We start from the raw sequence: 11,881 nt of genomic DNA, 5'->3' as shown, positions 1-11,881 counted from the left end.
TACAAAAATGTATATATATAAATAAAATTGCAGCTCTATATATAAATATATTATATATATATATATATATATATATACATACATTGTTATACTATTTGTGGTAGTTGGTTTTCTTTAAATATCCCTCTTCAATATCAACTATTAGCATTTCCTCAACAGCATACCGAATCGAAATAACAACATTAATAATATGGATTAAAAAATAAAATCGTAATGAAGAAATGTAAAATGGAAAATTAAGTCGGATTTCTTCGAATTGTTTATGATATTTTTAATAACATTTTTTAAATCAAAACTCAAAAATTATAAAAATAATTTTAATGTTAATAAAATTACTGATAAAACTTTTGTTATTCCTCACTTTAACTTAAACGTTTAACTTAAAGTTACACAATAAAACTTTTATCTATAATTCTGTTTGCTTACATATATACATATAATTTGACAAATTAATTCTCATTTCTTGCAAATAGTTATAAGATTTCAATTATATTAAGGCTTCGAAATTTATTCGAAATTAATACTATCCGTATATTTGCTCCAAATAATAATTAAATGTGGTGTTTCAAATTTTGATTATCAGGAGATTAAAATTTTCTAGAATAATAAAAGTATCAAATTCAAATCTGGATACCAGATGCAGACTGATGGTGAACTTATAAAAATAAAATAGAGATATCCAGATAAAGAAACATGCATGTCTACAAAATGTCAGAAAGACATTTTATAAAAAAAACGCCTTTAAAATATGATATCAATATTTTTTTACCAATATTTTTTCAAGGAAAGAAGCCGATCCTTTCCGATGCGTCCATATTTTGCTTAAGTTCTGTCAAATCAGAACCTACAGAACATATTCAAATATTCTGCTGAACAGGACCTGCAAAAACATATCCAGTAATGAATTCCATTCACTACACCGGGTTAGTGCATACCAAATGCTAATATACATAAAATTATTGAAATATAAAAATATATAAACACTTCAAAATGATTACGTAAATAACAATGAATTTGTCATTACTTAGCTGAATATGAATTAATAATTTCATTATTAAGGAAGTGATATTGTGCTACTACATTTAGATATTTCATTTATGTAGCAATCTTTAATGTGCACTAACCCGGTGTAGTGTAATGAACGGAATTCGCTACAGGTGATAGATCGACGGTAAAAATCAAGAGCAGAGCTTGCTGACAAACTCTAACTTCTAAGTTGCTTCTAACATTCGCTCGACTAATCGGTAACGCGGACAATCGATCGCGTGTCACTCGAAAACAACTGCTGGTGAGTATCAATTGGTAATGTGGCACATCTGCAAAGCCGACTTGTGGTAACAATTAAGGCAATTTATTCGCAACGATCGATAATGCTCTATCCATGGATACATCGTTCGAGACTGTGGACTGCTGCCGTCGGATGTCATTACGCGTGGCTCGTGGAACCGGTGCCACCGCCCTTCATGCACGTCGCGCCCTCGTCGTAGACCGGCCCTACGTCGCGGCGCGATCCCGAGCAACGAGAGACTGAACGGAGTGGAACGTAGCGCAGCGCAGCGCAGTGCAACGCGGTGCAACGCAACGTAACGCGACGCAACGCGACGCGACGCGACGCAAAATAACGTAACAGAACGTAACATAATGTCCATCCCTGGGTGGTTGAGCACCACTGGGCGTGTCGCGTAATTCGCGAATCGCGATCTTGGCGGAGACGTCAGTCGGCGGTCGTCCATCGTACTCGGGAGTGTCGCGCGTGTGTACTTACATCGGTGTGTGTATATATATATATATATATACATATATGTGAGCACGCGTGTATATACGTGATGGCTCCGATTCGGGGCTCTCGTACGCGCTCGATGGTTGAGCATCGTCGCGCACACGTCGCCGCACCTACGACGTCGGGCGGCGCCGCGAGATCGGCGAGCAGCAGCACCACCGTCCATTAACGACGACGCGATCGTCTCGTCGTCGTCGTCGTTGTTGTTGTCGTCGTCGCCGCCGCCGTGAAGGAGGAGGACACGATAGCGGTTGACGGAAGCGGCCGGCGGACGGACGGACGGACGAGCACAGTGGTGTTGCCTCAGTGATCAATGAACTCTGGTTGACGCGTGTCGAGGTGTGCTGGCAGCGGGGCGCACCAGCGACGGGGCCCGGCGAACGTACGTACGTACGAATAAATCCAGAGAATCCGATCTCTCTCCTGGATTCCCTCCTCCTGTGTCCCTGTGCGCTCCTCTTCCTCTTTGCTCTTCTCTCCCCTCGTCCCGCGGTTTATTCTCGATACGATATGCATGAGAGCATCCGAACATTTTCTCTGGGATGAGAGAAGAAGCGCGCGAAAAAAAAAGAAAAACGCTCGGTCCTTCCTCACGACGACACTTATCGCGGCTACTATTTTTCGGTATATGCCGCGTCGGAGAGGAGCTCGCAATTATCACATTGAACATTTACGCGGGCGACGGTGTGCCCATACGCGCGAAACCGAAGCGCGGGGAACGAGCCGCGTGCACGCATTAAACACGCATCCCTCTCCCCCCTCCCCGCCGCCTCCTCCGCATCCTCCCACGTTTGATTTTCTCGCCGTAGGTCGGATCGCGAGATCGTCTTCCAGCCCTTTCGTCCCTCGATTCCAATTCTCTCAATTGGCCCGCTCCCTTGACTCTCCGCACACTCGCTCGCTCGCTCGCTCGCTCGTTCGCTCGCGTGTGATCGCAATTTCAGATCCGACAATCGCGCGCGGTTGAGCTAGGGCATCGATAAAAGTAACACCGATGTTCACGAGAAACATGAGGCTACGGTTAACGTCGATGTTATTTGTTTACAATGAAGCTATTTTAATTTTTAACGTAGCAAATCTATTAGAAAATCAATTTTATCAACAGATATATGTTTATTTTAAATGTTTAATAAAAAAAGAATTTCGGGAAATTAAAATATGTAATAATGTAATTCAGTAAATAACTTATTAAAAACAGATAATACATAATATTTTAATATAATGATACTGAAATGGATAACAGTGTTTAAAGTTTAAAATCGCTGTAAATCGCATTTGTCGTACATAAAATGTTGTACATAATATAAATTTATTAATAAAATTAGAATATTCAAAGAACAATTATTCCGCGAAAAGAATCTTCTGTCAGATCATTCCCTTTAAATCTAACAAATCCAAGAGAAACTATTCTGTTCTATGACAGAAATATCGATATAATGCAACTTGGAACATCAATAACAAAATATCGAAATGTATTTGAATGAGATATTTCAGATTTCTATTCAAATCAATTTTCTAAACATTAAGTATATAGGTTGCAGCGTTATAAAAGATTTTTGTGAATAATTATATAATTAAAAAGATGCGATTACAGACACTTTAAGAAAAATGTTCGAAATTCGATTCGGATACAAATGTAATGTGTTTTTTGTAGTTTTGAACTAATGTACACTCATACTTAAAATGATGTATATTTGAAGTTTGATAAAAAATTTTAATGCAGCCTGGTGTAGAAACAAAAAAAAAAACAAACCTATACGTTGAATAACAAGATATAGGTACAATGACTTTTGAAATGTATCTAGATACATTTCTAAATATAATTATTTTCCAAGAATTTGATAATCTTATACTTATCTCAAATACAAATAGTTCTAAGACATTATTAACTAATCAAATATTCGTACTGACATTTAGATGCTTAATATGATCCTTAAGGGAGTGCTGAACTGAGCGAATTTCATTCAACGAGAATTCACACGTTGCCCATCCAACATACGTAGATATATTTATGTATGTTTACTCATGCATACATACATTTCTGCACACATACGAATAAATTTTCGTATTGACTTTCTGTATCATTTATTATCTAGTCTAATTCTAAGACCTTAACGTTGTTTCTTCACGTTGTGTAATCTTCTGGTCTGGCAATATCAGTTTTGCAAAATTTTTATATAAAGCAAATATTGTCACTTCTGGATACCATATTAAAGTATCAAATGGTAAAAAGAATTTAAATTATAAAAATTTTTCTCGCTTTTCATACGAAATTCATATGTTAGACATATGTATTAATGCATAAACTTTAATTGTGGAGAAGGATTTTCATATCTATAAAATTAATACAAAATTAAATCGATATAAAAATATATCGCATTCTGCCAATAATACAGACAAGTTCAGCATCCCCTTAAAAACGGATTGTGAATACCACCCATAGATATGGAAATGATAGTGCATAAAATAATAATTTTTATTCGCGCTTTGTGTTGTTAGAATATATTTAATGATAAAAGTTGAGAAACAACAAAGAGTATCAAAAGGAACGAAGATGCACCCTTTGGAGAAATTATTTCAAAATTCTAAAGCAATATCTTATATAAAATACAAAAAGAAATATAACTTACAAGTACTTGTGTAGTATTACGGATATTGGATTAAAAAAATTTAGCTAATTATACAAATACACAAGAAGTATTTAGATAATATAATTAAAGCGACATTCCAAAACGTTCATTTTCGAGGAAAATTTTACTCCTTAATTGTTTTACCAAAACTTTACAAATATTGATAATTGGTCTCTTGTCCATTCGAAAGACCTGTTTTAAATTTTAATTAGATATGTTAAATTTTAAAAGGGAAATTTTAGTAATGGAGCAATAATGAGGCCAATGAGAATCTGAGTGCTGTAAACAGCGCGCAATTATACGTTTAATCTGAACTATGTTTATTAATAAAAGGTGCCGAGCGTTTCGACTCGAATCTGAATCAGAGAAATTTTAATTTCTCGAAAAAAAGACTTGGGAACGTAACCTAGAGCGTTGTATCGCCGCTAGATTGATCGCACAAGAAGACGCGAAGCTCGTGGCTGACGATATCGCGGGACGAGGAAACGACGGGATATTCCGCATGTGATTTCTAATACCGCGCGACTCATCGCAGCGCGTTATATAAACGCGTCGCACACCGTCGCTCACCGTCGCTCTCCGCGATGACTGGCGCAGATCACTGCAGTGACTGTTACGAGTTACGTATATATCTTGCCCAGTGTATCCGCAATGGGCGAGTCGTGCAAATGAAATCACGCCTTTAAAGGAACATGTACGTGCCGTGCGATAAAAAGCCGAAAAGCGGGAGCTAGAGGCGCGGAAATGAGAGAGAGAGAGAGAGAGCGAGATCCCGCGTGTGCTCCACTTTGCAGGATTTGGAGCAAAGTTGGCCCGGATCCTCCTCTCTTTCCTCGTTTCTGAAACCTTACGTCTTTTTTTACATGTACGCTCTATCTAGAAACGGTACGGACAGAAGTTGAGGAATAAGATATGTGTTTATCAGACTGCTCCTCGCCCTGTGATGTGGCGAGCCGCAATGTTCACGTTGACATTTAACAACGTGACACAGATAACGTCCGTAAATGTATTAACCTTCTTAGGAAGGAAGCAATCGTGGAAACCTCAAAAATGCGTTATTTTAATACCGAGAGAAGTTGAACGATGATTTTGCTTTTCTATCTTTCAAACGTTCAATCATGCTTGTTTTATTCTCTTGATATCCTGCTCTTATGAGTACCTAAAGTCCGTTTCCATAGACAATCTTTTGAGTTTTCTCTCGCAACAATGTTGTATATAGGAAAAAAAATGTAAGCGAATTGGCCAATTACAGTTGAGAATTGTTAAAAATATAAAATTATTAACTTTAAAGTTCTTAGCTGTGATTGACTCTCTTGGTTATTATTTAAATTTATTATTTATGTGTATTTTTTGATATTTTCTAATTGTTGTAAACAACACTCTATCTATATTTTTCTAAATGTCATCAGCCTTAAACATTTAATTCATCGTTTGTATCATCCTAGTATTTTTTTTTTTTTTTTTTTTTTTCCTGTAATTGATTATTCATAGCAGATTAATTTTTCCCGGCTCAATTTTTAAATCACGGAATATCTAAACGTGATGATTTCTTGATATCTATCATGGTTTTTTTACATTACAGATGATGACATAATACAGACATAATTGACTGTCTCTCTTTGAGAAAACACGCATTAAACGATCGCTCCGTAAAACAGAGTGAGTGAATGACTCAAGATGAATGATATAGAAAGTTTTGGCATGAAGGGAATCGGCTCAAAAATGCCCCACAGTCATTCGACGCCGGCTGGCGTGGACGGAGGTAGTAGAACACCTCCCGCAACACCGCGAAAAGCTGGAAAGATGCTAGCGGTTCGTGTACAGATGTTGGATGACTCTATTACAATGTTTCAAGTGCAGGTAAAGAATATATATATATCATTCCCGAATAATTTCCTTCATATTTCAACTGTTTGCGACAATAACTTGCCGAGACACAAAGAAAGTTACAAAGCTCGATAATAATAATAATAATAATAATAATTTTATTTAATGCAAATAGTTAAGAAATATAATAAGTGAAAGCAATAAGAGATTCAGATATCTGCAAATAATAGATGAGATTACAGCTCAAGTGTCGTGATGCCTAACTCGAATAATAGAATTAAAGTAAATGTTTATGGTAATACAATAAAATTGTAATAATCTAAATTATCAGATACGCATAAAAATAGCGAATATTGATCAAAATTTATAAAAAGAACATTTCTATATAACAAATAAATAAATTTAAATTGCAAAAAAGTTAAAGTATAAATAAAATAATATATATATTTATATTTAATTTATATATAATATATATAATATATATATATATATTTAATTTAGAGTTTATATTATCTAGAGTTTTTAACATTTTTGTGAAAGAATATATTTATAAATATATAATATTTTTTCTAATGCATGACGAAAATTTTTAGTTACAAATACTTTCTTAATTAATGATAAAAAAGCAAAAATAATATTTATAAGATTTTGAGTTACTATAGATATCGAATAACTTAAACATTAAAGGAACAATTCAGATTGCTTTTCATCCTGATGAAGTAAATTACAATGTTCATGAATTAACAATATCACAACACTGTGATAACTCGCAAATCCTACATAATTTTGAAAGAAATATTCGTGTGAAAACATTATTATTAAAATACAATATTATACAATATTATTAAAGATATCTACGTGAAATATAAAAACAATCAATTTTATATATATATATATAAAACAATTTAAAAAATTTTTAAATATGTATTCTATATTAGTGTTGCAATATTTCTTTCCATAAGAATCAATTTAAAATTAGATAATTTTCAAACATTACGTACTGATATTACAAAAAATTGTGTTCAGTTTTTATGCAAATATTCAAAAAGACAGTAGAACAATTTACAAAATTTTTATGTTATTGTCAATTATGTTTTGACATATGACGCATACAATCCTATTTTCTTTTTACTAATAGAGTTTCAGTTTTGAAACACAAAGTTTTGAATTTGCTCTTCTTAAAATATCTTTTATATTGTGTTTTTATAGAAAAATAAAAACACAAGAGTTTTTGTGTAAGGTCATGATGAAACCCATAAATAAATATAAGCTAAGAATATTCTGTGCTCTTGCTCTTCGCATGGCATAGGATGTTTTTGTCTGACACCTTCGTATGCATTGTTTATATAAAATGTACGAACTGTATGTGGAAATACTTACTTCTATAATATTATTTATAAAAGATGCTTTCTTGTACTCTATAGAAACTGTCGCAATAAGTGTTCTACAATGACATTGAATGATGCTTGAATATCTTATTGTACCTTCATAATTCTACATTATACGTCAATTGAATGTGTGTTCCCCCGTTATTGCACTCGCGCGTATAAACTGCTACTTGTCTGTGTCGTGTGCATCCATGTGTGTTTATGTATTAAAATGTCATTAAATAATCTTTCCGAGTTCACATTTCTCTGCCTTTGATATAATCTACTCTTCCGTAAACCATATATATTATTTAATGGTTTTTTATTGTATTGTGCGTTTGTCACTTTTATATAAACTTAAACTTGTAATCGTTCATCTCTTTTATTTTATATAATCAAGAAGTCTGCATATGTGCATTAATTCTATCATCTTATATTTACTGTTAAGCATGTTAAACTATTTACTTCATGTATCTAGGTCAAGTGTCATTGATTACAAAGCCTCTTAGAATCTTCTTCATGAAGTTCTTTAGTTTAAAATTCCGATACCCAAGACTTTCATTCTTTTAATCGTTTTTCTAATACATCTTTCAATTATGTAAAAAAATTGTATACTTACAATTTTGATATTGTGAGATTTTTTTTAAGTCATCATATTTATGTTAAAGCGTAAATAAACTGGACTTGTATTTCCTAAAAGTTTCCAAAAGAATCTATTTAGACTCGATCTTGATAATCGAGATATTTCGTTATGTACATTTGAAAAATTTTATTGAATTATTATATATTTTTATATTGACAAAGTACTTAGCACATACGTTGTATAGAGTGTGCATATACTTCCAGAAGAATGAGCTATTGGAGCATATAATGTATGAAATGGGGGATATCCTTGAATGTGTGTGAAATATGTATATTCATTTATTGATTATTTATTTACAATGTGCTTGCAACGTGTTGGTTATTTCTTTAGAGAATAATTGTGTCTCAACATCTTACCTTTACTGATTTATAATAAGGGTATAATAAGATTATCGGGCGCATCTATAGCATTTCAATTACATTTTCAATTGACATATTTTGTGCGACAATTATTTATAGATATATAATGTAGTAGAATATTTTGTAATTCAATTTAATTGTAACAAAGCTTATGATAGTCCTATCACATTTTGTAAATTTTATTGTTTAAATATTTCAGGCCAAAGCACTAGGTAGAGTGTTATTTGATCAAGTTTGTAAACAATTGCATCTCTTAGAAGCGGATTATTTTGGTCTTGAGTATCAAGAGCCAAATTTGACAAAAGTAAGATGTGATTCTTAATGCAAATAATATTTCTTTGTTGAAGAATAAAATTAAAAAAATTGATATTTACAGTATTGGTTGGATTTGGAGAAACCAGTGTGTAGACAAGTTGGCTTGTCTCTTATCGATCCGCTATTGAGGTTCTGTGTTAAATTTTATACACCAGATCCTGCACAGCTTGAGGAGGAGTTTACAAGATATTTATTCTGTCTACAAATCAAACGGGATTTAGCTCAAGGTTTACTGCAATGCAATGATAACACAGCAGCATTGATGGCCAGTTATATTGTTCAGGGTAATTATAATTATATATTGTCGTTCCTTTTATTAGTTTTAAATACAAGTTTAACAAATTGTATCAATTCAGTAATTGTTTTATATATTTTGATTTCGTTATTATTTTGTTCAATAAAGATTTGCGATCTACGTTTTTGATTATTAATTTCTTCTTTGTAGCTGAATGCGGGGATTATGTGATAGAAGACTATCCAGATCATACATATTTATCAACATATAAATTTGTGCCTCATCAGGATCAAGAATTGGAACGACGTATTATGGAGAATCACAAGAAACATGCGTAAGAAATATATATTTTATTATATATTATATTTTGTTAAATGAATAATTTTCTATTAATGCTGATTTGTATATCTGTTATTTTAATGTTAACAGAGGTCAATCCCCTGCAGAAGCAGATCTCAATCTCTTAGAAACAGCTCGGCGTTGCGAACTATATGGAATGAAAATGCATCCTGCTAAGGTATGCGAGATTAAAAGATTTAATAAAAAAATTATTCTTGTGCAACACTTGCGTATTAAAATATTTTATATATCTTTGGCTTTTTTTATATTAGGATCATGAAAATGTTCCATTAAATCTCGCAGTGGCACATATGGGCATTGTAGTTTTTCAAAATTACACTAAGATAAATACATTTAGTTGGGCCAAAATCAGAAAAATCAGTTTTAAACGAAAACGTTTTTTAATCAAATTGCATCCTGAGGGTTACGTAAGTATTTAAAATACCTACTACTTAAAATTAATTTTTTCACATTAAATTAATTTAATTCACATTTAATTAATTTATTGAACATAATATTTTGTTTTTATCACAATCATGTAATCATTTCACGTTTTGATTATAGGGATACTACAAGGATACGGTCGAATTTTTCTTTGAGGGACGTAATGAATGTAAAAATTTTTGGAAAAAATGTGTAGAAAATCATGGTTTTTTCCGTTGCTCTGTAGTTAAGAGAGTTGTAAGACAGAAAACTAGAGTGCTTAGCCGTGGATCATCGTTCAGGTAATGTCAAATTATCTCCAAGAGAATATTATATTTCTTAAAAAAAAGTTAACGTCTAATTTTTAATATACAAAATATTAAATAAATATAAATATCATATATTTAAATATTTAATTTTTAAAACATAATTATAAGCTCATTAATAAACATAGTGTTGTGTGAATATATGTGTTTGTATGTATGCGGGTGTGCATATGTGTGCATGTGTGCGTGTATGCTGTATGTATACATATATGAAATATCTCTACATTATTGTGCACTTATATTACTAGGTATAGCGGCAAAACTCAAAAACAAATTGTTGAATTTGTTCGAGATAATTATGTGAAGAGGCAGACATTTCAAAGGTAAGTCCTTCAAAGGATTGATAAGTTTGGAATAATTAAAAGTGTTCTTGGACACCTATGTAATATGTAGATAGTGCATGCAGACCATTGCGTACTGTTTCCCTAATGTTAGTTTGTACTATTGAGATTTTTATTAATGAACGCACCAAATTTGTGGATAAAATAGGAGGTGGCACGGTCTTGCTTTTGCCGGGATACAAGTCGGTATTTATATATTCATATATATACGTACATACATACGTACATATATGCATACATACATACAGCATACATATGTACACACATATATATATATATATATATATATATATACATATATATGCACATATGTATGCATGTATGTCCCTTTTGTATGTTTACATATATGTATGTATGTATGTATTATCCAAATGTTTCCAATTTCCATAACGGAAACCATTTACTATCTCCACTTTTATATTTCCGTTTGTCAGTGTTGCCTGCTCGGACAGGGGTGGCGGGGAGTCAGGCTCACCATCAGGCACGATAAACCCGAATGATGAGTGTACCCTCTCTCAATAGCGTGATCACTAATTATTTATTGTTGTATTTAATAATACACAGCAAAGTACTATATATTTCACTGCCCTAACAATTCTATCCAACAAGATATTTGTCCATAGCAGTAGATTGTTCTTTAAAATAGAAGATAGTCTATTATTAATGCAATCGAGGAAAGGAAAAAAAATTATTTTTGTATATACCGCCAGCAGATTTTCATTTGCTGTGCGATATCGATGCACGGTTAAGAAACACCTTCGTACATATAATCGAAGTACCAACTAATAAAAGGACTAATGTATATATTTATATATAAAACGCACAAAAATTTATTTACACATCTATAAATAAGTTAAAATATTTGGTATTTTTATATGTATCAGATCAGATTACGTATCAGATATCAGATTGCTAAAGACAGATTTATGTGCATTGAAGTATTTTTATATATATATTTTGTTTCTAGATTTTCATCTTAAGAGTAATAATTATAGATTGTACGAAAATCAAATAGAATAAAATATGAATTTTTTATTATCTATGTACAATTATCTACAAGTATAAAAATTGAATGCAAAATCTAAATAGGATATTGAGTTTTATTTTAAAAGTGCACTCTTATTTATACTCATTTATGCTTTGGAACACGCAAGATATTTCTCTTGTGTATATAATTATATACACAATATAATTACTGCACGTATGCCCATTTGTGAACGCGCAAATAAAGTTTCTTATATTAATTAATGTTTCCGAATATATTCTATGATATTTAAAAGTAGGACAGCTCTCTTT

The 11,881-nt window shown here is 32.3% G+C and overlaps 1 protein-coding gene across 4 annotated transcripts in view; it reads left to right on the top strand.

The window, feature by feature from the left end:
• The first annotated feature begins 1,556 nt into the window (after nt 1-1,556).
• LOC105427642 (FERM, ARHGEF and pleckstrin domain-containing protein 1) overlaps nt 1,557-11,881 on the top strand; it is a 41,138-nt gene continuing 30,813 nt past the window's right edge. The window contains exons 1-9 of one of the 4 annotated variants that reach the window (XM_011639484.3): nt 1,557-2,162; nt 5,993-6,270; nt 8,806-8,910; nt 8,983-9,205; nt 9,367-9,490; nt 9,586-9,673; nt 9,768-9,923; nt 10,060-10,220; nt 10,493-10,567. In XM_011639484.3, the coding sequence (XP_011637786.2) occupies nt 6,088-6,270; nt 8,806-8,910; nt 8,983-9,205; nt 9,367-9,490; nt 9,586-9,673; nt 9,768-9,923; nt 10,060-10,220; nt 10,493-10,567 (1,115 nt within the window). In that variant the 5' untranslated portion in view covers nt 1,557-2,162; nt 5,993-6,087. Of the gene's footprint in view, nt 2,167-5,992; nt 6,271-8,805; nt 8,911-8,982; nt 9,206-9,366; nt 9,491-9,585; nt 9,674-9,767; nt 9,924-10,059; nt 10,221-10,492; nt 10,568-11,881 lie in introns of those variants that run through there. The other 3 variants (XM_011639492.3, XM_025218355.2, XM_089078087.1) reach the window with 3 other exon arrangements.

The sequence above is a fragment of the Pogonomyrmex barbatus genome, unplaced genomic scaffold (assembly GCF_055798465.1).
Source record: "Pogonomyrmex barbatus isolate J1 unplaced genomic scaffold, ASM5579846v1 scaffold21, whole genome shotgun sequence".
NCBI classification, from domain to species: domain Eukaryota; kingdom Metazoa; phylum Arthropoda; class Insecta; order Hymenoptera; family Formicidae; genus Pogonomyrmex; species Pogonomyrmex barbatus.
This window is presented reverse-complemented; position numbering and strand designations above follow the sequence as displayed.